The following is a 27770-nucleotide window of genomic DNA, read 5'->3' on the forward strand; positions in this document are numbered from 1 at the left end:
TTAAAAGCTAACACAATCAATTCAAAGTGAATTTTCAAATACATATCCACCAGGTAGATCCAAGCAACACCAAATTTGCAATTTTTGTCACATGACAAAGAGGTAGAGATCCGTCACTCCATTTTTAACAAGTAGTGAAGAAATACTGTTTTCCTGTCCCCCTGTTTTATAGGCAAAAATGACTATTTTTACAAGGAAACAAAGAAAAAAAAAATTTTAAAAACCCCAATCAACTTCAGGAAAAGAAACTTGAAAAATTTCATCTTAAGTATATTTGAGGAGATGAAAAACTACTAGAAAAGAAATTCCAAAGTAAAAATCACTGTTACAATCTTGAATACAAAAACTGATAAATTCCACATAGAATCATAGAACGGTTTGGGTTGGAAGACACCTTACATTGTCATTTCTTGAAAAAAACTGGGAAATTAATGCATTTGGTTTTTTAAGTCAACACCATTTGTACCAGAACATTAAACTTACAATGGTAGTAAGTACAGCAAAAGTACCCGACTTATTATATACAGCAATTCTAATTCTTGCCTTTCCCGGTCTTTCTAGTCTCTCAAAAATATACGCAAGTCAAAATCATACTTCTGATCTCAAGCCAAAAGGCTAGATTTTATTAATGCTCCTTCTTTAAAAATACTACTGTGTTAGTCAACAATGATAACACTCCTTAATTTAAAGCTACAAGTGTAAGCAACTCAAGATAAAAAAAATCTTTACATTTGAACAGCTTTGGAAATAAACATGTTAAAAGTATGAAATTTACACTTACATTTTCATTCAGCAGTGGGATGTAGTATTAAGGTATAGGAATGGGATTTTGTTTTGCTTCAAAGGTAAAGTGTCAGATGTTTAAGAAGCAAATACCTAGTGAATTCAGATGTAGATCTCAACAAGCGGAGGTTTCCAGCTCAGTTTTAATACGGGGTATTTGCATTTTTAAATTAAGAAACTATTACCTTGGCAACAAAATCACAATTCAACATCTTTTAACAAACAAAAAAGCAACAAGTGACTTACACATCCATCATGCACATTCAAGGTTGCTTCAAGTTTTAATCTTTGGATAAATTCTCTTCTCCCTGTGAAGAAAAATACTAATTACATAATCTTTTAAAACAATAACACTGAAGAAGTAATTAAGACCCTGCTAATGGGCACTAACAGGTAAAAACCTAAACAATAAAAAACCAGAATATAAATGTAAGTTCTTGAAATACTTCATATGGTTCTCATTTTACAAATGCTAAGACAAGCATCACATTTTCTAGCTCTTCCACCACCTTTAATAAGAGTGCAAAAACGGCAAAATGAACATTTCACAGGTTCACAGGCTGATGCTTTCTCTAAAGCTAATAGCTATAAAGCAGAAAATAACCCTGTGGTTATTTGGTTAACTTAGCTGAAAGACAGCAAGTATGACATAGTTCAAAAAATATAACCTTTTATATAGGAATATAAAGGAGAATGTTTTTACGTCTCAAGTATAAAGTAAAACATGGTCTCATAATTTCAGCAAAGAACTGGAATTGATCTTCCAAGCATAATCTACAACTCTACATCTCCTCTTAAACTAGAGAAAACTCAACTTCAATTTCGTTATTAATGTTGCATTTTGAAAAGTAACATTGAAGTCCGGTACCATTCCATTCAACGTACACTTAGGGGATAAAACACAAAGGAAGCTTTTGGAAAGGTGACGTGAAAGGAAGAGATGAAGGAGAAAGAAGAAATCTATAAATGCATATTGAGTAAGGCAAAGTCCCAGGAACTTTATGTCCTCATTCCCTATATACAAGCTGACTTACCACTGCACTTAAAAACACTACTGTACTATACACATGAAGAGGGAAAAATAGTGTATTGAAAACAATGTGGTCTCTTCCTGAACTCGATGTTTAAACAAATAGCTCCAACTTTCATTTTATTTAGAGTGCCCCCGTTTTATGAAAACAGGTTATAATGAACCTAATCATCCCCAGAAAGTACTTTCAGAAAAGACAAATACTGATAAACTTAATCCTTTTACTTAAATCCTAAAAGCACTTAAGCTCAAGGACAATCATCTTTTTTGTCTTGTACTTGTACAACACTCAGAACAAAACTCCAGTAAGAGCATTAGACTGTAGGCCTATGTTAGGCTACACTCTTTTCAAACATGAAACCTATCGAATTCACTTCCTGCCTTCCTTCAAGGAAACTATGGAGGCAGGGAAAGGACTGCAACACAACCCTCTCCACATCTGAAAATCCTACATTTCTGAACTTGTTTTGGTTCAGGTCAAGGCAGAACCATTTCAGAGCTCAGTGTGGCCTCTGGCAGTGTAGCAGAAATTTGGAGAAGTAATTTCTCCTCTCTCCACTTATTTACTCCTAATGCCTTTTATTTGTCCCATGTACTCTCCAGCACTGAAAAAGAACACCTGATGTCCGTACCTGGTCCCTCACAATCACAGACTGCCACAGCACAACCATCTGACTGAGAAGCAGGCACTGAACATCCCTGCTACAGTCCCTCGAAGACCAGGAAACCCTTCAAGCAGTACCAACTCCCGCAGGTACACCTGCACCTCATTCAACGTTCATACTGCTTTCCCTCCATGAAAAGGTACGGTTTGGTATCCAGTTTTTGCTGGAACTAGAAGTCACCTCCAAAATTCAAAATCGCTTGCAACACAGCTCAAGTACCACCTTAGATGAAGATCATACTTTGTCAAAATATTTCTTCTTTTTCAAGAGGAGGTGCTGACTGGGTGAAATGGTTATAAATGGCTTGCTTTTAAAGCACAACTAAGCTAGCTTTAAAAAGATAAACCATACTCTCTCTCTTATGCCCCATTTTATAGACACTGAAATTGTGACATCTCAGAAGTGCTACAATTTCTGTTAACCAAGAATAATCATCATTAGAGAGAGATTAAAATAACAAACTTGGTCTTATGCACCATGCCCTACTAGCAAGACTGTTCCTTATCCATTTTTTTTCCCCTAGAGGAACAGACTTTGAACTTAGGTCCTCAATGGTTGGTTTATTGTACTTTTCAGTTAAATCCTACTATTTTTTCAAATCACTGAAGGATACATGTATTTTCAATGAAGATTCCTATTTTCAGGTTAATTTGATTTCTACAACACTTGCTTGTAAGTAAATGCGAATACTGAGGTGGGAAATATCACTTGCTGTATGCTTATATAACACTTTGCATAATAGAAACCCAACAATTTGCTTCTAGGGTGCTACTGTAATGCAAAATACAACACAATAATATGTGACCCCCAAGAGGATAACTTCACTAAGAAAGGCATACTCCGCAGGCCAACACAAAAACCCAGTCTTTGCCAGTCCCATCACATTTTCATTTGCAGAACAGAGAAGTTTGATAGCAGTGGATGAATCTTGGCCATTGCACTATAGGCATATAACACATCTGGAAGTGAGGTGATGTCTGCAGACCAACACGCAGGCACTTGCTGAGAATCCTCTCTACAGAAACACTAAAGGAGATTACTTTAACTTATTTTCAAAAACAAGCAGAGCAACAGATTTTCCTCCTTCCTGTACAATCTGGTTTTAATCCAAATCACTTAAATCAGCAAGCAAGAAACAGTAAACGTGTTCTAATCACATCTTCAATTGCAATTTTTATTTCCTTAAAGAAGTCTGTTGACAAAATTAGATACGAACTGACTTGTTGTTGTTGTTAGATTAGGATTTTTTGGTCTTAATAAGAACACGGTAGCTATACAAGTTTCAGCAAATGTTTAACTTGAGATACAGACATATGGTGTCTCATATACTTACACTACCCCATTTAAAACATTAAAAAAAATTGTTAGGATTGCACATGCTAGCAATGCTAGCATATGTGATTTGTTATATATGTGATTAGTTATTTATCATGTGATCTCTATTTATCTAAATATTGATTTGAGGGAGGAATTAAATACAAGCAAAGCTACAACACTTAAACAGTTTCCTTACTCCCTAAAGCAAAAAGGGGGCAAGGGAGAAATCAGTTAAAATGTTTTGCCTCCAAAAACCCTCCTATTTGATAGAGTACTAAACACAAGAAGAGAACTGAAAGGATTTTTTCTAGTTTACCTTTTCACTCAAAACTAGAACCACCAGATTCTGAATGTTTTTTTTTTCTAAAATAAAAAACAGAACTACTCAAATAAACTGATCTGAAGAAAATACTGTCTCTGTATTTGATGTTGTTAAAAACTGAGTTAAGTCAGTGAATCTGTGTTGCCTTGTACTTCAGCAATGACTTCCACAAGTTCATTGGTTTGATAAAAAAGCTCAGCAGTAAGTACTAGAGTTTTCTGATATTTAAGTCACTTGAATATTTTTGTCATTTTCCCATTTTTATCACATTAAAAAAATCAAAAAAACCAATACTGTTTATCTGGTTTATTAGTAGGCTACATTCCTTTTTTTACTCTTCAGGTGCATCGCAACTCTTATGGCTAGACTTTCTGACAGTCAAATTCTCCACATCAAGGACTCTGCTCTCCCAGGTGACAAGAATCTTCACAATCTTAATTCTCATTCATCTAATCCAATGGCTACCTGTTCCCGCCACCTTCCAACGAAGGCAGCCCTCCTGGCTCTCCCTTCAGCTAAGATGATGGAGGAGACCCAGGCTTTTGACAAAACCCCATAGAGTACTTTTTTCTTATAAAATCAGCATCAAGTCCTCTGTCAAGTTTTGGGTTTTTTTCCCTCCTAATACTGTGTACAGGCTCTGTAAGAGCCAGAAACTGTTTCTTTTTCCCCTTAACTATGTGCCACCAGAAATGCAATAATTTGATTCTGTAAGGATGCTTCAATATATCATTTCTTATATTCAAATAAGGCCTGTTTAAGACAGGGATCAAGCGATCAAGCTGTCATCACCAAGATCATCTCACTGGACAGTGGAATATACATGAGGCTTGCTTTGAAACCGCTAAGGTGAAACTATCAACAAGAATAAAATAAAACAAAACAAAAAGCACTGTTGTATTTCAAATGGCAATGATGACCTCTCTGTAAAGTGTTTACATAGCTGAAATTTGGAAAGCTATGAAGGTAATGCTCCACCCACCCATTTTCACTAGACATTATGCACTAACCGAAGCCTCAAGGTACAGTGCCACTTTCAGTACAATGATCAGTAAGATTTTCAGTGTTTATCCATCCACTCCTTTTCACCAAACATTATGTTCTCCTGAAGCCTCAAGGTACAGTGCCACTCTCAGTACAGTGATCAATAATTTTTTTAGTTTATATGAAGCTCGAGACGGACCATTTCCAAGGCCACGTTCTATGTATGGAAGAAGCACCACTTTGAGTCATGCATAATATTAATTTAAATACAGAAAAGTGGGCAAAAGAGAAACTGCAACTGCTTCCTTGTAACTTATTTCTTCAAAATGTTCCACTGTGCACAATGTCAAACCAAATGATGCCTTGCCGCTCCCCTCTGGAGAATTACCTAACTTTGGTGTTTGGGCACATATGCACAGCTCTAATCTCACTTCAGGGAGCAATACCAAAATACCACAATGTCCCTTGTATTCCCCACTCACAGCAGTTATGACACCATTTAGGTCACAATCCTCAGTTTAGGAATTGCTGGTCAGGTGCTTGCTACATGGCTATTTTGGCAGAGGTACACATACCTTTCTTTTGTAAGCAACTTAGTCAATGCTACTTCAGAACCGATGACAGCAGTGAAGTTTAATGCTTCAAGCATGTAAAACCTTCATATATTTAAAACTGTACTCCAGAACTTCCCATTGAAAAAGTACAGATCATTTCATGACGAAGCTTTAAAGTACATTTGTGCTCTACAGAAATATAACTAAACTTTGATCCAAAGCGGCACCACCATGGTATGACACATTAAAAGACAACCCTTATTCGGAAAACCAGTAATAGATCCTGTTTGTCAAATGAACACTCATTTATGTCAAGCTGGCTCTTTCCAAGGCCAAGTCCCTCAGCGCTAGCTTGCTGTGACATTTGGAATGCCCTAGTTTAAAACTGAAACGGAGCCAGCATCTGTTCCCAATGCAGAGCACATGTTATCTTGCACTCTAAGTGCATTTAAAAACTATTCTTGATTTTCCAGGGTGGAGTTTACGCATTTCTGAAGCCACTCCATGAAAAGATGGCAAGTCCAGTTCATTTGTATGTTGGTTATTTTGCTGGATTGACTACATCAAACTCTGCATAGTGATCCAGTATAACTTTCGATCCACGTCTCAACACGCTGTTTTTCCAGCAACCAGAATCCTCCTGTACGGTACATACAGTAAACACGACTATCCACAATATGCACTGAATTAACTTTCACCTAGGTATGTTAAAATTCTTGATGATGAATTAAAATCTTGAAAAACATTTGTTACTATGCAGACTGACAGGCCCCATTTTATAGACACAGAAACTGTGACACAGGAAACTGAAACAATTTATCAAACGAGAAGTGAATCAGCAGTAGTGCCAGAAACCAAATCCATCGGTTGTGACCTCCAGTCCTTTGATCAAGGCCCTGAGTTATATTTCCTTACTGTTTTGTACTACTGTATAAGTGCCAAAAAATGGTAACTCTTGGTGCTGTCAATGTTTAAAAGATTACCTTTCAAGTTACTATGAACAACTACTTCATTATGGTTTAAGTTCAAAACAGATGACCCAAATTCTCCTTTGCTCTTAATGACACATCATCAAGCCTGAAGGACTGAACACTATACAGAAAATACAAAATATTTTAATTTTTATGAAGACACTTACTTGCCATTTTAATACGTAAAAGCTTTGCTACAAAACAGTCAGCATCAACTAACTTGGTGTTAATCAAGCTTGCACTCAAATCCTAAGACACACTTCAGAATAAGCTTCACATATTAAGAACACAAAACTTTCACATATTAACACCAAGACAGAAACTATATAAGATAGGACATTATGCCCTGAATTGCAATCCAGCAAGTCTATAATATCTCCTGGTGCGTATATTGATACAAAATTTGATCTCAAAAGAAACACAAAAAAAGATCTGCTGAAGTAACAACAACAACAACAAAAAAATTCAGCTATGTTATATATTTTAGGGTAATTAATAAGCATCTTGGAAAAGAATTCTGCTTAGGTTTGCTTCTACCGATTATGCAAGAGTAAGTTACTATAGATAACAGCACAGATAAGATTTGTTTGCATTAGTAGCAATGTCTGTAATTAACTTTCAAGCATACTTCAGATTCTAAAAGTATCCACTCCTGAATATAAGCTTCCATTGGGCTCCATCACTGGTAAGGCCACAAGCATTTGAGCTTTAAGCCAATGTGTTTAAATTCCGTTTGATATTTACCATGTTTTATGCTTGAAAGATACTTAATACATAAAATTAAATTGTATTAATACCAATTTTTTAAGGTGTTCTCAGTGCCAAAAATGTGGCATAAAGTATAACTACCTGCCTTAGAGAAGGCATTTTATGTGTATTCTAAGTACAGTATCTGAGTGAGTGTGCTATACTGACTAGTACTAAGTGGATTTCATTCACAAGTACACCATATTCTGACAGCTATCCCATCCCCCCCTTATGCTGCCCATAGTATTGTTCTTGCCACAGACTGCAGCTAAGCAGAAGATAAAACAAGTGTGGTTTTGTGACAGGAGAAAAAAATGCCAGTTTTCAGCAATTTTGATATTCATTCAATCCTTTAAAGTAGTCCAATGATCATATACAAACTACTCACTGAGCTAAAAGACACTTGATATTTTTATATTATGTCACAAGTATTTCTAATTTCTACAGAGCAGAGAACAAAAATTCATGTGATAAAACAAAGAGAAGCTGTATCTATGTAAAAGACAACCAAAGGCGAAAAGATAACATGTACCACCTTACTCTTCCCAACACAAAACTATCTGAAATAGCTTAAGTGTGATTAACTGTATGTATGATTAACCAAATGCAAAAGCATTTTGTTTTCTTCACCAGCACTACAATATGTCTCCCAAGTAAACAACTTGCAATTCTAAAACAGATACCAACACAAAACTGAATCAGATCAAGAAAAATACACTTGAGCCCTGTTTTCTTCTCATCAAAGGAAGCTTCCATTAACTGAAGGCAAAAAGAAACATTATGCAGAGTGTTGCAAGCTGGAGTAAACAGCATTACTGTAGGTTTCAACATGTCTTTGGAAGTGTTTTTCTCTGACTTTGAGAAGTCTTCATCTGAAATAGTAAGTGGAACAGTAATGTATGTTGAGTATTTTCTTGTAAAAATGGTAGTAACATAGTAACCCAGACAATCCTTACGACACTTTGGGTAATACACATCACATCTGGTACACTGCTTTATTTTCTCAAGTACTACTTATCTGTGTAACACCCAAGGTTTATTAGGAGCTCTACTTTTCAGCAAGAACAGACGATGTCTAAGAAGCTGAAACAGGGGTATGACTCTACCCCAGAGCAAAAGTTAAGACTGCTAGCAGCAGAACCATGATCTACCATCTCCGAGCACTCAGACAGAATGAATACTGGAGCATGGAAAATCACTAGCAGAAGGAAAGAAAAAGTTACTGGAATCTGCTCCTAAGAGAAGCAGATTCCTAGCAGGCATGTCCTCTTACAGCTGAAGATGCATGTGCCCAATACTGCTGCCAGTCCTTCCATTACCTTTAAGTGCCTGTCAGAGGCTACTGCTTCTTCAAATCAGCCAGCAGGACTAATCACATGAATATCCCCTAGCCCTTTTCGGACAAAGGTTCTGGGGTAAATAAAAGCCTACTATTTAAAGTTGTCTAAGCTAACTCAATACACATTTTTAAACAGATTAAGAAGTGACTACATAGAAGCTTACCAGCACATCTAAAGAGACATGTCTTCTAACAAAAAAGCAGAGCCTGCCTTTCCCACAAGGATGTCTCAGTGAAACTGAGAATTTGGACAGGGTGGAACTGAATTAAAGTATTTACTATTCTGCACACCTGCCTAATTAAATATACCATCTATACACTGCCACGTTTGGGGAAAGATGTGAAATAGATATAGATATACACACCATAACAGATATAGGTAGATAACCCTGTGAGATTACAAGTGTAAACACTTGGAAATTGCCCAGGATTAAAGTTTAAAGATAGATGACATCAAAAGTTGAGCCAAACTAGAAATCTGACTCTTGGTAGTAGATGACTATTAAGTAACACTGTGACATAAGCTGAATTATCATTGGGCATTTAAAAACAAATTAAAAAAGCTTACTTTTAAAAGTTATGTTGCTTGTTGCATTACACTGTATGTATTCATCCTAGATGACTAAAAAACCCTGTTGTTTAACTCAAGAGACTCCTTTTTTACTGAAGAGAGTTTTCAGGACATAACAGTGTTTCTAAAATAAAAACAGATTGAAGAGGAACCACATTTTTCCTCATTTCCTAGGAAAGGTAAATAATGGGAACACACTACAATAATAATAACAACAAAGCCATGGAAATAAAGAGGTGGTTTTGGTTTTGTATAATAGTTTTCTATATTGGTGAAGTTTCAGTAGTTCAATAAAGGTTGAACAAATATCACTAATCATTCAGAACGCATTCAGTTCTCAGGGAAGGGAAGGATGGATCCTCATCTTCCTCGTGATATCTGCTAAGTAGAGAGCAGCAGCATTAATGATGCATTCAATTTTCCTGAGGAAAGCCTGCAAATCCTTGAAGAACAAAATGAGGAAAATAAGGGGATATTAAAATTCACTGATGTGACTCAGATTCCATCTCACGATATTCACGTTCAATATTTAATGATTCAACACATACTAAAGCATTTGGGACATATCTGAATCAGCAAGATTCATTAAGCCCCAAAGACACGAAAACGCTGAGACTTGCACTTAACCAGTGAAAAATCCAGCTTTGTTTGAAGGCTGGCATACCTTACATCTGAACTGATCTTTTCCCTTACTGCTGGGACAGGACTAGTTTCAAGTGTCAACAAGTTCTTGATACATGATCAGTTATACCCCATTAGACTATTTTGGGGACATTCAAGGATAGAAGATCAGGAATCACAAAGTCACAAGAACTCATAGTATTGCAGTGCAACAACTTAAAAGTAACTAAACACAGATATGCTTAATGGTCTACCCTAATGCAGTTAATATAGCAATCCAACTGGAAGAAGGCTACAGAAAAAAAAAAATTAAAAAAAGAATAAAATAAAGAGATCTAAAGTGATCTCCCACATCACTGCCTCATCCTGAAATACAAATCCAGTATCCACAATACACAACTTGTTTTTGCAGCAAGAGACAGCTTTCATGTATCCAAAGCTCATTATTACAAGATCAAGGTGCAACTTAACTATGAAGCTGTCTGAAACACTCAGTATCAAGACACAAGCAGTTATTTACAAAGCAAATACATTCTTTGTACAAAGATTGTCTTTAAAAGCATACAATATAAATTCAATGAAATATTGCTATCAAAAATGAAAAGTTATTTAAAGTGCACGCAAATCTTTACAGTCTCCAGCTGTTTGCATGAGAAGACTGAGACTCCAAAGGATATAAACCAGAAACATTTGCATCCTAAGACTGAGTATAATTCAAATAATATAATTATACATGCAAAGCCTTGGAACTACAACACACTTACATACACTTATACTTCTTGGCAACCATTAACACACATGATTACTGTTCAGTGCACAGACATTATACATAAGGTTAATCCCTTAAAAACAAGAAGTGCAAGTACATGTGCATAATTCAGCCCATGTCAAGCAAAGCTGACAAAACTGCAGACAACTTAAAAGGCCTCTTGAATTTCTGAAGGACAGAAAATCAACAATCTGAAACAGTTGTACCGATTTTTGATCATTTTCTTCTAGCTCCACTTAGGCTGGATGTATTTGTATGCAATGCCAGAAATTCCCCTTCCATTAATGTTTTTATGTTGTATATCAAGATACAACAGCAGCAAAAAAGTTGGTGATTTAGAAAATTAAAACATCAAAACTCAGTAAGTAGGTTCATTGATAAAAAAGAGAAAAAACAAAACCCAAAAAACAAGCTTCAGCAAAGTAGTATCACCAAAGAACACAATAATGTGATCTGTAAGGGTCTACAGTTTTTCACAAATTTATGTTAGTACATAAAAAACAGAAGTGGTGCTCCTATCAATCCCCAACATCCTAAAAAAGAACTTTGGAAGTTACTCTCTTATTTCAAGGCAGAGTGACAGAAGGCACCAAGTAATCCCAGACCCTGCATATCACATTTTTTTAAAAAAGCAAATAGATTAAAGTGTCACCGCTTTATCACTAAGTAAGAGCAAGGTGGGACAACACTGAGGATTCAGAAGCAGTAACACAAACCCTAACAATTAAACCACAAAACACACAAGGAAGATGTAACTGAGAAAAGGTCAATGATATTGTTAACTACAAGCAAAGATTCCTGAGATAGTAGCAAAACAAGCTATCAAATTTACATAGTGTAGTGCTACACGGCTGTACCACTTGCAGGTCCAACTGGCTCCTGCGCCTCCACTTCCATAGCTCGGTTAGTCTACGAGTGAAATAATCCCAAAGATAACAGAAAGCTGATTAGACTGAAATTAAAACTAAGTATTCAGCACTTGGACACCAGAAATACTCATCCAATCTTAATCCTGCCTCCCAGCTCACATCTCTCTGGTTTTCTGGTATGTACCAAATTATAATCAGCCAGCTTTTCTTTATTTGTTGCCTTGTCCAGATGATTCTGCTATACTATGTTTTTATTTTCCTTTACTGATAGTGTGCTACTTTCTACAAACTATTCTACTAAAACATTTAAAATGGGTGTCTTTATTATCTCAATTGATTCACTTGGAACTAGAAAAAAAAAATCATTGATCTTTATGTGCTAGGATCACCCCTAGCATTTTTTCAAAAAGCTGTTTTATACATATGCATTGTGCCTTTCTATTCCTTGGTACCGATTTAAATGAAATGGTATCAGAGAATTTGTTTTAGACATAGTCTCTTCATTAAACTCCTCCAAATTCAATTTGTTATCAACAGGTCTTGATGACACATTGCTCTTTCAATTGCCCATCTGTAATTTAAGGACTAGTCGCTAAGTCTTGCTTTTATTAACAGGGGATAAAACCCAACATATCCAGTTTAAGGCAATACCTGATCACTGTACTCTCTTGTGTTTTTTACAATTAAAAAATAACATTCTTTTTCTGCAATGCTCTTATATGTCTTAAACTTTTCTATACAACCACTGAAAATCCAATGACTATATCAAATTTCCTGCCTGACATATATTAGATTGAACACATTAAAGATGTTTGGGTTTGTTTCAAAGATGTATTTTCCTCTAACTCATTCATTACACTGCGAACTTCAATTCTGACTCTGCCTATTTCTATTATTCGGAAAACATCACTAATGAAAAAAATTTGGGGAGTTCAACTGTATCTTTCTAAAATCTTCAGTTAGTCCAGTTTCACAAAGAATTTGATGTGTGCCAGAATATATTGCTACAGAACTTGTTTTCTGGGCACACACCAAAGTGCAGTGGAAAATGCGGCACATCAGAAAGCTACACTGTTTACATTAAACTAGCAGTCAATCATTTGTGTCCTTGTAATCAGACAACCAGGTAAATTTATAATGGTCCTTTTTCAAGCAGCAGTTAATTTGCTAGACTTGTAGAAGGAAAAACAACATAAAACATGTCTACCAATTCTGGGTTTTAGCTGTGACAGATGAGTGTTTTTAATTCATGCTGGAAAAGAAAATTAATGTCAGAGGTTTAGGACATGAAATGTAACAGTGCTCCTGAAAATAACTAAACATCAAAAGTATTATGCAAAGAATTAAAGAAGAAAGGCTGATTAAATACTCTGTGACTATCTCCAAGTCTGCAAGAGCACCAACTACAAAGCTGATCATTTTAAAGCTGCCTGACCCTTCTTACTCTGCATTATTTTCAAAAACTAAGATACTATATCTTAAAATATAGCTGGAGCAAAAATTGGGGAAAATTACACATCTCTTCCTAGTTGTTCTCCCTAACATTCAAGTTTCCATCTCTGCTGGGTTTTGTTTGTTTGTCCAAGGAAAAGCAACAAAGACAATGAGTGTTTTCAGTATTTTAAGGAATTAATTTCTCTCTTGCACCCTGGGCAATGTATTTTAGGAAGAACTAAACGTTCAACAGCAATACGCAATTCTATCTACATTCAATGAGCCACTACCGGTTTTATAAACTAATAAGGCAATGAATATAACACAGTCAATTATCAAAACTAATCGGTTGTCCATATGGGTAACAGCTATTCTTCCTATCCTGTTTTTCAACCCTACCTATGAACAGGGCAATTAACGTACTTCAGAACTGTAATTAGTTTTGGTTTTACTATGGTTCATCTCAGTAAAGAGGGGGAGCTACTGACACCTGATTAGTTTAGCAAGTTCTCCCTACCTACATATTAATATAGTTACAGTTTTCTTTTTAGCAACAGCTGAACAAAATTTGACCACAATGAACTTAACTACTGGTTTCCTTACAGTTAATTTATAGATTTCAAACCTTTCCCAAATCTTAAAAAACAGGAAGAGAAAAACTTAGTAAGATATGAAAGAGTCTTTAAAGAGGGGGGAGTGGAAGCTTAGGAGACAGCATCACAACACTATCTCTAAGAAATCTGGTAAGCTTAAAAATTTCGTATCAGAGGGAAAGATGATGTTAGAAAATAGTATGTGAACAAGGATATCAGAGATTAGGGAGAACTGACTTATTTTGATACTTACTTCCATTGCATCTGCACCACAACTTCCAACAATCACTCTGAGCTAAAAACCAGAATCAGTTCCTCTCTGCAAACTATTTTAGAGTATTTAGATTTTCTCTGGATAACCTGCTATGCCGGTTAACAAAAAAAAAAAAAAAAAAAAAAAAAAAAGGAGAAGTCTTCAGACTTCCCCCTGGCTAAGCAGAACCATCCTCAGCAGCATGACCTTTCACAGAAAAGCAAATAAACCCATCATATTAAATACTTCAGAGGAATTATGGACTCACTTCTTTCTTGCAAGAAACCCATGCTGCTATTTCTCTAGTCAAACTATTAAATGCTATACTTCATCCACATAAAGGCCTTTATTGTGATGGCACCAAACACTTTACCTGCTATCAGAACTGATACGTTCAGTAGTCACTGAAATACTGCCACAATGATACAAAATTGCAACAAAGATTTGGGGATTCTTGGGAAAGTATCATGACTGAATAATTACATTTGCCAGTTTCAAAGAAGAATTTAAATTGCATACTACAGTTTACTACCAATGTTTTTCCCTGTAAAAGCACTGTGATGTTTTTAACAACTGAAAGTAGTCTGAAACTCAGTTTGCATCCGTGATCCAGCAGCAGGACTCCTCCCACTAGCATTAGGCTAAGAGGATGCCCAAGCTGAATCAAAGAAAAGAGCATTACTGACAGCTCCCTGAGGCTTGGCTTTCTCTGGAGACTTCAGACACAAGCACTGTCTGAAATTGAGACTAATTAGCCTACAAATGCTGAAGAAAATGTAGCTAACAGATACATTGATAAGACCCACATTTTCCCTCTATCATCAGCGGGAATTCTTACCAAATGATAACATCTGAAGGACATGTCCCAGGTACGCATATATTGCCCCGTCTCCACAAGACTCTCCTCTGGAACTCTGTCCAGAACTGACTAGGTTTCAGAGCAATTATTTAGAGATCTTGCAAAATCAGACAGAGTTTTGCACGGACATAAATTCCAGGAGTGAACTATCTGCATGGAAAGGTACAGTATGATGCACAGATGCTTCCTCAAGCAGCTGTTTTTGAAAGCTGAAAGAAGCTATAAATAGATTGCCACTTGATTGCCAGTTCACATGAAACTAAAACACAGAGTAAATAGGAAACAGTAGTTAGTTCTCAGATGTCTTCTTTCAATAACATAGTCGCCTTCAATATTTCCCATATTTTACATTGTAGCATAACACCACCATCCAAATGAACGGTTCACTGTACAAGTATCATTCATACATACACATCTTCCTTCCAACACAGTGTGAACTGTGTTGTTACTTATGGACTTGCTATGAGGGTTCTCCTTTGATTTGCTGGCTGAAAAAGAGCAGCAGACAACGAAGAGACAGATAACCTACTTTATTTTGTACTTCATATGTATCCATAATTGTTTTGACAAATTTACCAAAAAAACCCACAAACAAACAAAAAGCAAAAAATGCACATGGACAATGCCTCGAGTCTCCCAATACTATTGCTAAGGCAAAATAAAATGCTTGACTTGCATTTGTTCTGTCTGTCAGACTGTTGAAACAGCATAAAAAGAGTATAAATAGGAAGAAACCTTACTTCCCATTCAGACTAGATCAGCAATAACCAACAATCAATCTGACCACTGCGGTCTCAATCTGTGTCCAAACAACAAAGCTCCTACATAGAACTGCTGAAGTCTGAAAGAGAAAAGACCCATATATACCCTAAACTGCACATAAAAAGGCACAACAACAGGCCTGTCCTCAGGTAAATCTACACAAAAGCAATCACACCTGACTAGCAGCAAAATTAGTGGGTCTATTAAGGCCATAAATACCATTTTGAATACAAGCCTGATGGCTCTACAAGACAAGCACACCAGGTACTAACCCCTTTCCTTACAAGCAGAAGTCAGCAAGGACCGAGCAACTCTTGTCACCACCAACACAGATCTTAACATCAATTCAGTGGGAAGCCTCTCTCAGGTCCTATTTTCTCAGGGCTATAAAGCTACTGAACATGTTTAGGTTAAACGAAAAACAGTAAATATGAGACCTTAACCTAGTCACCAGTGGGATTTTGTTTTTAACTAAAGTTATGCCCATTTTATTGGAGCAGTATCCAGAAAAAAGATCTTAATAAATCTCGAAGGATGATTTCTACTGATCAAATCTTCAACTGTCAGAGACACAATCATGTAAAAGAAAAAAAAAAACACACAAACGCAAAAAAAACCCCAAAAAGGTCTTACGGTGCTTCTTCAAAATCTACACACTACAGTCCTAATTTTAACACTGAGCTTTTCTGCTCCAACCGGAGCAGGCAAAAAAAAAAAAAAAATTCCTTAGGTTTCCAGTCAGAAGGATATCTGTGCTTAATCACTAAAAGTTAGGACAATCCTCAGCTAAGACTCAGCCAAGCACAGCTGTCAAGACACAACAAAAGTCAAAGCAGTTAGACCATTAGTTTTCAACCTTTTTTAATTTTAGGACCTCAAAACTTTTTTCCAAAGGGCTTATGTGCGCGTAGGTGCTATACACACATACACTCTCTCTATAATAGGTGGAAACCTACCAGCAATGACCTTGCTTTTCTCAATTACCTTTTGTAGATTATCGAGCGCTCAGGGACCACAGACAGAAAACTACCGAGTTAGACTTGGTAATGTGATATGCCACCTTAAATTCCACCAGGAAACTAAATGAAAACCAATACCAACCACAGTCAGAAATGCCTAAGAGGTACAAAAACATACACTTTTTACAATGCTGTAAAATAAGTTCCGTCTAAAGTACTCAACGTTTCGACTCAAAAGCACGAATTATTTTGCCACACAAGCACAAAAGAATGTGTTTGCGACCAATAAGCCATCATCCCTGGAGAGCCCCTCCCCGCCCCCCAAATCAGAGTGTCATTATGATATATGCAACAGACCCCACACCTCCAAAAACACGTGAATAATTTTTTTAGAAATATTTTTGGGAAGGGGGAGATGCAGAATTCATGCAACCTGCGTCATTACAAAGAGTATCAATAGTTCTTTGACACTAAAGAAATCTCCCTGAAGCCTCGTAAACTGAAACTAACACTGTTTTTTAACTTAGGGCACTTAGAAAGTGAAAATAACTAACTTGGCGTTCGAAGGAGGCGGCAGCGGGAAGCTGAAGCTGCAGCGTATTTAGAGACACCCCCCCCCAACCGCTGCAGAGCGGTCGTGAACACAAAGACACGCCGAGTAAGCCGGCACCGAGGACGTTCAAGGGGCTCTGCCCAGCATTCAGCTTTCAAAACCCAGGAAACAGCTAAAAGCCCGGAGAACAATCACAACGCCATTATCCCGGCATTGACGCCTTTTGTTAGCGATCTTCAGAGGCTCAGGGCCGCTAAATCCGGAGCCTCTTCAGCCCGGGGCATAAACCGCGGCTCCCGGTCTATTTTGAGCCGCCGCGATCCGCCACCGCCCGCCCGCCGCCCAACTTCCCCGCTGCACCTCCCTCACGCAACAGTTCCTGCAGGCAGGGAGAGGGGCGGGCGGGGGCCGCCGGGCAGCGGAGGCAGCGCACGGAGGGAGCCGAGTGCCCTGCCCCGGACCCCCCGAGGGCGCGGAGGGCCGGGAGGTGACGGGGGAACGCCCCACGCGGGGCACAGGAAACTTCGGAGCCGGCAGCCAGAGCTGCTGCAGGACAGCCCGGCCGAGAGGGGAAGCGGAACCAGCCGGCGGCGCCGGAGCGGGGGAACCCGGCTCAGCCCCAGGGCTGGCCGGCAGCCCCCCGCCACGCGCGGACCCTCTTCCCACCGCGCCCCGCCCCCCGCCTGCGCGCGCCTCGCGGGGGGGGGAGAGGGGAGAATCCGCTGTCACCTGCCCCCGCCCCGCGCGTGGGGAGGGGCGCACGGCCCCCTCCTCACTTTGAGGGGGGGAGCGCTAAGAACGGCTCAACGACGCCCGCCTCGCCCTCCCCCGCCCCGGCCCCCGCCCTTACCCAGGTAGTGCCTCCGCAGCAGGCCGGGCTCCTCCAGCCCCAGGCTCCGCTTCCGCACGTCCCACAGCAGGTGGGGGCAGTGCCCGCGGGACATGGCCCCGCGCGGAAGGGGCGCGGGGCGGGGAGGGGAGGGAGGGAGGGGTGTCGAGCGCTCCGCGAGTACCGGCCGCCCCGCGCGATCACCATGGAAACCGACCGGCCCGCGCGCGCGGCGCTCTCACGCCCGCCTCGCGCCGAGGCACCGAGGGGGAGCGAGCGGCGGCGGCGGGGCCGGCGGCGGCTCCGCGCCCCGCCCCCGTGCATGGCGCCCCGCCCCCGCGGCGCCCCGCCCCCACCGCGAGGGAGGGGGCGCAGCGCTCCGAGACTGCGGGCGTCTCGCGCGAGCTGGTAACGGCGCCTCGGGGGACCCCACCCCGCCCCTCCCCGAATGGGGAAGGGGCGTCGTGGAAATGACGGATGACGTCAACGCGCTCGGCTTCGCCGGTCAAACGGGCTCTCGAGCCAAGCGATGAAGCCACAAGGCGGCCATCTTGAGTTTGGGCGGCTCAGGGTTTCCCGCGCCGGCCATCTTGAATGGGAGAGTGAAGCGGTCCCGGCGGCCATCTCTGAGCCGGGCGCTCGTGCCCTTCCCAGAGGCGGCCGGGATACGGGCTCCGAGCGCGCTGGCGCCAGCTCTCCTCACGAGGCGGGGACAGGCCACCCTAACCAATAGCGCTGCGCGAACCTCTCCGCCTCGCCCCGCCTCTTGCAGAGGCCGCCAATCAGCGTGCACGGAGCGGCGCTCCTCCCCCCGGCACGGGGGTGACAGGTGGGCGGGGCTTGCTGGGAGCGGTGGAAGGACGGCGGGTCGCGGAGGGACGGAGCTGCCGGCACCCGCTCGCCCGCTCGCCCACCCGCTGCGGCCGCTGCCACCCAGCCCCCGCGTCCCCCTCGCCCCCCTCGCTGTCCCGACATGGCGGCCGCCGTCGCGGGGCTCCGCGCCTCCTACCACCGCCTGCTCGACCGCATCGAGCTCATGTTGCCGCCGCGGTTCCGGCCCTTTTACAACCACCCGGCAGGTAACGGCGCGTCCTCGGCCGCCGGCGGCCCAGTGGCTGCCGGGCAGCGCCGCCTCCGGGCGAGGGGCTGGGGGCGGAGGGGTCACCTTGGCCCCCGGTTGGGTCCGCGGAGGAAGGGGCGGGGTGCGGCGGGTCCCGCCGGGGGCTCCTGCCGCTGCCTGGCGCGGGGAGCCGGCGGGGTGGCGGAGCGCTGGGCAACGGGGTCCGTGGCGGGGGGGCGGGGGTGTCTTCCTGCGGCTGGGGAGGCGGAATCGGGGCCGCCGAGTCGCACCGCTGTTACTGTGATTCTGACATGGGGAAAACTGGCGAAGAGTGGGCTCCTGCTGGTTAACGGAAGACTTCTTTTATTTGGAAAGAAAAAAAAAAAAGCCAGGCACGATACTAACTGTTACTCCCGTCTCCTGCAATGCGCGAGTGTACTTGGGTGTCACGATCACGTTACTCCACGGTTTGAAGCCGGGGAACGGCTGGGCTACCTGATCCTAATCCGGGGGATGCGATGATTTACAAAGGGGCCTGAAGGCTCCCGTAGCCGCTGCTTTCGAATGGGTCTGCTGAAAAAACAGGGGGGAGCGCTGCAAGGATTTCAGATCTTGAAGTGTACTCTGGTTTAAGTCAAGCTCCTGTTCGCTTTATTTTCTTTCTGCGAATCCGGCGCTTCTACCGAAGACAACTCCTGCCCTGTATGAATCCGTTCTCGTAGCTGAAGCGCTCCAGTGGGAGTGGAAGGGCTCGCGTTTCCCTGAAATGGGCTACCCTTACCTGACCTAAAGCTTACCTTTACTTGAGCAAACATAGGGTTTTGTGTTACTAGGGAGAAACCTCTTGTAAAATGATCTGCTTCACTGCCATTTAGGTGATGTTTGTCATGTAAACGAATTGCATAGGGTAGTTAAAAAGAGTGCTCGATAAAATCCTAAAATTCCATAGGCTGCTGTTGCCACTGTTGTGTTTCAGTATGGTATGCATCCTTGACTCTTCACCTACCTGGAATGTGCACTGTGAAAATGGACGTTAGTTTTTAGTTGGTTGCTCCATCCTTCTATAATGGTCCTCTCTTGAAATGAAAGTTGTTGCTTTAAAGAAATCACAATTAAAGAGTGAAAACTGCAGTTATCAAAATGTCTGATTTGTACTGAATTCACTAGACCAATATATATGTATTTAACATTAATGTAATTTTTGTATATAAAGCGTCGATATGCCCAGCACTTCCATTGTAAAGGTATCAAGCCTCTGAGTGCCACATTCATCCTGTGTGAAATGTGGCAGCTTGCGATTGCTTTTATTGAATACAAGGCATGGCGAGCACCGGGAACATCTATGTCCAGAACTCTTCAGCAGAACTGTAGTACTAATTGAAAAAGGTTCTCTTGCAGTGCTTTTCACTTCTTGGAACTGCCTGTGGGCCACTTTTGTTCACCATCATAATGTTGAAATTAACAAAAAAACCCTCCAGTTTTTAGGGACTCTGTGTATGTATGTATATATACACATATCTGCCATAATTTGTACTGATGGCGTAAGTGAGAAAAGCCACGGAGCAAGCAGGTGTCAAAACTGAACCTCCGCCACTTCTGTTTCAGCCTTGAATGTCTTGAAAGTGGGTCTGTGAGAAAATTGTGCAATAGATGTTGCTCTGACTGCAAAACAAGTAGGTTAAAAATGAAAGGCTCACATTTTACCTCTGGTGATATCTAAGTTTCTAGCCTAATTTAGGAATACAAGTGTCGTTATCGTGAAATTATAAATCACTTGTAAGAAATTAAGAACAATGCTTTCTTCTTTTCTGGTGCGAAGAAAGCTTCCAGTAAGATAATTGATGCCTGGTCTGAAAAGCTGTTTCTTTGGCTGGCATCGCACAGAGCGAGGCTGCTGGAGGACAGCCAAGGCCCTGGGGTACAGCACACCAACTCCCCTGGCCGCCACAGAGCGGGGAACGTCGCTCTTGGCAGCCGCGGGGAAGCGTGGGCTGAGCGTGTACTCCCTCTCCTTTGGCCTCTTTGGTTCACTTTGCCTGATTAAACTTAACTCTCCAGGACAAAGACTTCTTACATTTAGTAGAAATCATAAGTTCTATAAACTGGACACATATACAGATATCCAAATTAGCCTCTGGTATGTCCCTGCTCTGATGTGCTGCTGTCACATTCATCCTTGAAAAATTCTGGGAGTCAGGATCTGGGAAGAGCTCACCCTGGCTGGGTGCTTACTGGCGTGCCGCTAGGAGAGGCGTTCCGCTTACGGCGTTGAACAGTCTTCCCTTATAACAAGCTTGGCTTGGTACCTTACTTGTCTTCAATTGCTTCTTGCTTTTATGGTCAGCAGTTTTAAATTATCAAGTTATCTATTATTAATAAAAATTAATGTCAGTCGTCTTGAAAACTTTACTAGTTGTTTAGGGAATGTCGATTTAATAATTTATACTCACCCCACATTCTCTGGTACTCCAAATCTGAATTCCAAAGTGTTTTAGAAGAAAATAGATGATAGTAATTAAAGATACTTCTGTGGGACCTCTGTAAGACTGATGTATAAAGAGCTGTATATGCAGCCTGATGCTGACATACTAAGTAGCTGCCTAAGAGAACAGCAATTGAAGTTTGTATCTTTAAAGGATGAGTATCGAGCTGTATTTATTCAACAATATTAGACAGTTTTAGTGGCTGCACATCCCCGTGCATCCTAAAAAAAATTAAATCCTGTGGAGGTAGAAACGTTCAGTCATCCAAGCGAAAAGTAATGTTCTAGTAGTTACTAACTGCAGTTTGAAACTTGATTGCTGTCACAAGCAGCGTGGGTCTAAGAGGGCTTTATGCAAAGCTGCCAAGCCAGTTTTTGTTGCATTCTGTGTTGCAGTTGCCCTGCCCTTTTACAGGGCTTAGTTGGCTTCAGAGGTGCTTGCTGTAGAAACCTGACAGTTAATTTTTCCCAAGTCATAGTTTTAAACCTGAGGGTGCTTTTTAAGGCTGAATTGTTAGTGAAAAATTAGCTGACATAAAAAGCAAGCAACTGAAGTCCTAGTGTTTATCGTTGATATTTAAAAACTTTACTCATAATATGTAACATATTACAGTGAAAACTTGGCTTCATCTTGCACGTTGCCATAACAGTGAGCAGTGGCCTAAGTGAGACCTAAAACTTAATGTGTTTTGATGAAATTGGAACCAGTGTCCTGACTTTCTCCTAGGGCGGTGGTTGATACTTTGGGTTGTGGTCTCTCTTTTAAGACTTTGAGCGGTAGTCCTAGATTAATGATTTCTGGCATGGTTGGCAGGCTGCATGTTGTAGGTGTGGCATTACAGTACTTTGTTTTAACCAACCAGTTGCCATTTTAGCACCGCTGTAAGATAGGTGTATTTGTAAGAGAGATGGTTTCCCCCCTGCTCCCATTCCACTGACTTTTTTCCCTTCCTTCTGTATATTTTCTCCTCTTTCCCCATAATCCTCCTTTGCCTATTGATAGATTATTGGGGTGTGGGGTTGACCGGGTGGGAAGGTTGTTTCTGCTAGAAAGACGGGGTTATTCAGAGGCACAGATTAGAGGTGCGTGAGGACACTCTCCTTGTGACATTTACTGCTACTTAAGTTTGCGATTTCTACTCTCACTTTAACCATCTAGTGCTGCTGTGCAGCATGTCTTGTGTAGCCTGAAGAGATGGGCTGTGATTTGGGAAGAGAAGGAGGGACTGACTTCTTACAGTACCAGTAATAAAATATTTTGGGGTTTTAGTTTACAAGATTCAGTTCACAAAGATATCAAATACTAATTCTGCTAGTCCGGCTGTAGTGTAGCTTTTAATCATTATATAGAAACTGTCTTCACTATTCCTAGGCCTTATCCTAACTCTTTTCATTATAAATGCATTTTGCCTGCTCTAGTGTCCTTATTTGCTTAAAAATGGAAATACAAAATCCTACTCATCTGTTGCAGAAATGGGTGGACTGATTACACAACTGAAGGTTGATGCACTGAGTTGATGAACTATGAGTACTAGGTGTTAGAGCTCGTACAGTGGTAGAAACTGTGCTGATATACATAGTTCATTATTTAAAAAAAAACAAAATAAACCCAAAACTTACTTTGGGTATTAAAGCAGCCACATCTCACTGAATAATTTAACTTCTTTTATTTTTTCCCCCCTCCTCCCTCAGGTCCCAAAACAGTGTTTTTCTGGGCACCTATTATGAAATGGGTAAGTATAAGATGCCAGCTGGTGTCTGGATGTCAATCAGAGGGCCATTTGCAGCAACCCATTGAGCAGGCAGTAGTTCCCCAGCAGATATCTGAGCCTACAGAAAGGTTTAATACCAAGGCTCTAATTTTTAATACAGGGGGAGGAACAAAATTAGCCTTGATAACATACAGCACAACATGCAGGTGATGCAGTGGGGGGGAAATGCTTTGTGGAAAAATTGTACTCTTCGCTGAAAGTTTCACAAAATCTTTCTCTTGTGAAACACTAGGTGTTGCTCAAGGCATGAGTTAGCAGATAATTCAAAACTCTTAAAGCATGTATTTCTTCTGAGATTGAGGAATTTGACGAGAATCCTAATGAAGCCAACTCCTAAGCCTCAAAGTTTGAAGGCAGGTTAAAGCGTGTCAGAGTGCAAGGTAATCTTGAGAAAACATGATCTGCCTAAAACTGCCTAAAAAAAACCAAAAAAAAACCCAAAAAAAAAAGAAAAAAGGCAACTGCCATTTCAGCTATCAGTAGCTCTCTGCTTCCTGTGCAGTTCTGCTTCCCACTTGGTTACACCCCTTGGCTATGTGTCTGCACAGGTGAAGTATATGCCTCCTCCTAATTCACTGTACTCCTCCTAGTTATTGTATTGGTACAGCTAAAATAAATGAGCTCTAAAATCAGAAAGCTGTTTGATCTCTTTGTTTGATAACAAGCAAGGATCTAACCTGCTCTTCCTATTGCCAGCTGGTTTGTAAGTTTGCTATTGCGAACCCCAACTTTTTACAGGCCACAGGCAACACGTTACACTCTAAGCTGTGGCTTGGTTTCTTTGTCAATCTAAACTGGAGCTGCAGTAAGCATGGCTAACCTGCCAGAGGCTCTCCCGGGGAATGCGCTGGAGCCCGAGCGTACAGGCAATTCTTCTGAGCAGGCTGGTGTCGACTGCTGCTGTATCAAAAGAGCTAATACACAGATGGTTTCTCTTTTGTGAACATGCAGCTCTAACCTTACAGTGAAGTTCTTCACTGAGAAATTAAAATGACTTTTCCCCTACATGGCAAAGGCACATTTACTGCCGTTACTCGGGTGTGCTGAAAATCTGTACCTCCGTGGCACCACGGCAGCAGCATCAATCCTCTAAGTGAGGCAGCACACGGAAGTCTCTACCCTTGAAAACTGGTTTCTTGATTGGAGCCAAAGGAGTCCTTAGTGGCAGTCAGTGAATTAAAAGCATTAGGACTCTCTTATTTGTGGGATTTGGGGTTTTTTGTTTTGTTCTGTTTTTTGTGAATTCCTGTAACATGAACATGAAAATTGTATTTCCAGTAGAGGGCAATAACACAACAAAACAGATCAAGCAGCATGTTTGCTAGTAATGTTGTCAAGTAGATCAGCTAAGCTATTCCTCACTTCACCTGGAAGTTTCCTACTTTTACTGAAATAATGTTAAAAAAGAAGCACTTTTACCTCCTCAGATGAAGCTGAGTGAAGACTGTATGGTGTCACACCTACATCTTTACCAGCAATATCTTAGCCTGAGCTTTAGGAAGAAGGGCCTTATTTAGATAAGCTTCTACTTGTTGCATGAAAATCAATTTTTTCTTTCAGCTGCTTTCTTAAGCAGCTGTGCTTAAATTAGCCTTGTTCTTAAATTAATACAAAATTGCCACTGCCTTTTATTGCCACTGGGATTTTATTGCAAGCCAGCTGCACCCCCCATAACTGTGTTCTTATTCCTACCATAAGGGACTAGAAGTGGATGGTGTCTCCGAGAGTCTAACTACTCTGCTCATATAATGCATGCCATCTCCGGCATAATGCGTATAGAGTAAGCACTGAGCTGTGAAGCAACTTGCCCTTGTAAAGCGTTTGATCTGTTACAGGAGGTCCTGGTACTGGACTGGTGCTCACTGAATTTCTCTTTACAGGGTTTGGTATGTGCTGGAATGGCTGATATGACCAGACCAGCAGAAAAGCTCAGCACGGCACAGTCTGCAGTACTAATGGCCACAGGTAAAGCCAAAGTTACTCCATGCTTTTACACAGCACCCTCTCTAAAACTGTATACACGTCTTTCTGAAAACACCATCAGTACTAAGCCGCTTCTGTAGAAAAGGCTTAGCTATAATATGCTAGCTCTCACTGTCGCTGTCGGATAATTCTAGGACACACCTATAATTGTTATTAAATCTGTAAGAGTTCTGTGATTATATAACAGTTTTCTACATGTGTCTTAACGTGGAATTGTCCAGAGCAAGTTGTTATGAGTTAGGATATGAGCGTCATCCCTTAAGTTACAATGATACCACTCATTCCAGTAAGTGGCCTCTTTTGCTTCAGGTCGAGTAATTCTGAAATCAGTCCAGGATATAGTGACTTTTTTAGAACAGACTTTAAGGGATTAAACAATGGTAGGGTAATTACACTAACGTAACTGGAAAGAATCTCCGTGTGTTGGAAGCAGTGGTAAATGCACTGCTGCACTGCTGTCTGCCATGGATTTTCACACTGGCAGAAACAATACTCTGTATTCAAGGTGTTCCACCAGAACTTGTCAGGGGTGGGACAGGTGGCAGCTAAAGCTGAAAATCAAAATGACAGCTGCCACCTTCTTCCTTCTCCGGACTATTATGATATCTGACACAGCGCTGTGCATTTTGCATGATCTGTAAACCTTTCTTGACTGGTGGATTCTGCAATCTCTAAGCTGGTGCAGCACAGCACCACAGCAAAGTGCCACTACCCAGCAACTGTGCTGGAGAATTAAGGTCTAGACTGCTGTAGAGTACAGAGGATCTTTCTTTGATATTAAGACTGTAAGTGACCTTATTGTCTAGTTATTTTGGAAAAATGCAATACATACCCATAGCTGTCCCACTGGCACTTGACGCGCTTTTAATTGAGAAATGGCTCGTTATAGGAAAAGCAGTTGTCTAACATGAAGTTGTAAAACTTGTTTACTTAAACTGGCCCATGATTCTGTCCCCAAACTAGAGGAATGTCTGAATATTTCACTTTAAAGACTTAACAAGATCTTTAAACTTTCTCTTTCATTCAACAGGCCTTATTTGGTCAAGGTACTCTCTAGTTATTATTCCTAAAAACTGGAGTCTGTTTGCTGTGAACTTCTTTGTTGGCTGTGCTGGTGGCTCTCAACTCTTCCGAATATGGAGGTATGTATTAAGAAGGGCTACTCTACGTACTATAACTAAGCATTCACACCACCTCATCTTAACCAGGAATTTCTAAATTCTACCAGCCTCAATGTCTGTGCAACAGGCAAGAGGAACTGAACAATTGATTAAACATTGCAGAACTTTTTTGCTACGTTGTCAGTTTTCCAGTTGAGTGGGAGTGAAGCTTTAAATATTTTCAGTATAGGTAGAGCACATTTTAAGGAATGCTGTGTGTAAGCTGTAGTTTCTGGGTCTAAGGTATTCTTTAAAAGCTGTAGGTCTGACTGACAACCTAGACTTTCTCCTCCTCATAAGCTTTGCACTTCTGTCAGCTTTCAGTGCTGAATCGTGTCAGTTCCAGCTGGATCAAATGGTTCCTAAGCAGAGCGGCATTTTTTTTTTTTTAAATTATTTTTTGTGGGAAAATTTGGAGTTCTCTGGCTTCAGTACTGGCCAGGGATGAGGCAAACTTAACAACTAATTTGGAACTTCTTACATGAACTAAACTATTCTATCCTGAGTTTCCATCCTCAAATACGTTGTAATTTTAAACCTCTGCTGAACAGGTTGTTAGGAAGACACTGTTATTGTAACTGGTGTTCTAGTCTTAGTCTGCTCTTTTTTTTTTCTTTTCTTTTTTTTTCCCCTATAGGTATAATCAGGAGCTAAAAGCAAAACAACAAGAGCAGCTGCAGTAACGAGATGCTTAACCCAACAGGTCAAATCCAACAACGCACAAACCCTTCCCCATGGGACCTAGCTTCACTAATTTTAATGTTTTTTTTCTCTGAGAAGATGAAAGAGAAAATCTAAATGTCTAGAGAGCAAATGTTTTCTAAGTGCAAATAACAAAGTATCTCCATACGTTTAAATAAAGCGCAACCTTTTAAATTGAAGTAAAATTGAAGTGTCTTATATTGTCTCTTTAAACGAAACTGATTGTGAATTGTGCCTAGAACGAGTTGCTGGGCCCCACCTTATCTGACTCTACTGAACAGTGCCGGGAGTGTCACGGTACTGGTGACAGTCAGCCAGAGCCTCAGACTGAAGGTGATCACCTTTCAGCTCGCCGTCAGACCTGGGTGGGGTTTTACCATACTTTCAGTAACCAACAACAGTAGCATTTGCATTTCATTCCCTGATGCTCTTCCCTGGTAGCTAAGGGTATTCTTTTCAGCTTCAGCTATGTATATCTTCATTTGTTGCCCAGCCGCCACGGTCTTTAACAAGAGGAGGGCAAATCAGTATGTGCCACTGGTGTGTTAGCTTCTGTCATCCTTTACAATTAGAGGCAGAAGATGGGCGCATTTAAGTACCTCATTCTTGGGAGCATGAAAAATAAACCGCAAAAATTTCTGTCACTCACTTTCCACCCCCCCAGATTTCCTGTGAAGGTGTGCACTCAGGAAACACGTACATGTCAGTTCTCCAAAGCTTTGGAGGCAGTGGTCTGCGCCCATCGGTGGCATGTTTGTGAATAAACATTGAGGCCTTCCCTGAAAATCATCATCTCTCCCGATTACTCTCCTGTAAAGAGGAAGAAT

At 41.0% G+C, this 27770-nt stretch overlaps 2 protein-coding genes across 4 annotated transcripts in view; one reads left to right on the forward strand and one right to left on the reverse strand.

Moving 5' to 3' along the window:
- Positions 1-18116, reverse strand: part of DCAF6 (DDB1 and CUL4 associated factor 6) — a 91445-nt gene extending 73329 nt beyond the window's left edge. Inside the window, exons 1-2 of one of the 3 annotated variants that reach the window (XM_075169611.1) lie at positions 17806-18116; positions 1030-1091 (exon numbers count right to left, since the gene is read on the reverse strand). In XM_075169611.1, coding sequence (XP_075025712.1) covers positions 1030-1091; positions 17806-17899 — 156 coding nt within the window. In that variant the 5' untranslated portion in view covers positions 17900-18116. The remainder of the gene's footprint in view (positions 1-1029; positions 1092-17805) is intronic. The other 2 variants (XM_075169632.1, XM_075169621.1) reach the window with 2 other exon arrangements.
- Positions 18117-18603: 487 nt separating this feature from the next.
- MPC2 (mitochondrial pyruvate carrier 2) lies at positions 18604-27128 on the forward strand. Its single transcript, XM_075169646.1, has 5 exons — positions 18604-18863; positions 23019-23059; positions 24979-25063; positions 26112-26223; positions 26879-27128. The coding sequence occupies exons 1-5, from the start codon at positions 18758-18760 to the stop codon at positions 26922-26924; spliced, it is 390 nt and encodes a 129-aa protein (XP_075025747.1). The 5' UTR covers positions 18604-18757; the 3' UTR covers positions 26925-27128.
- The last annotated feature ends 642 nt before the right edge of the window (positions 27129-27770 follow it).

The sequence above is a fragment of the Calonectris borealis genome, chromosome 1 (genome assembly GCF_964195595.1).
Source record: "Calonectris borealis chromosome 1, bCalBor7.hap1.2, whole genome shotgun sequence".
NCBI classification, from domain to species: domain Eukaryota; kingdom Metazoa; phylum Chordata; class Aves; order Procellariiformes; family Procellariidae; genus Calonectris; species Calonectris borealis.

Coding starts and splice junctions, on each gene's coding strand:
- MPC2 (XM_075169646.1), top strand. CDS start 18,758: ATGGCGGCCGCCGTCGCGGGGCTCCGCGCCTCCTACCACCGCCTGCTC. Junction 18,864..23,018: donor CTTTTACAACCACCCGGCAG/GTAACGGCGCGT, acceptor CTCCTCCCTCAG/GTCCCAAAACAGTGTTTTTC. Junction 23,060..24,978: donor GGGCACCTATTATGAAATGG/GTAAGTATAAGA, acceptor TTCTCTTTACAG/GGTTTGGTATGTGCTGGAAT.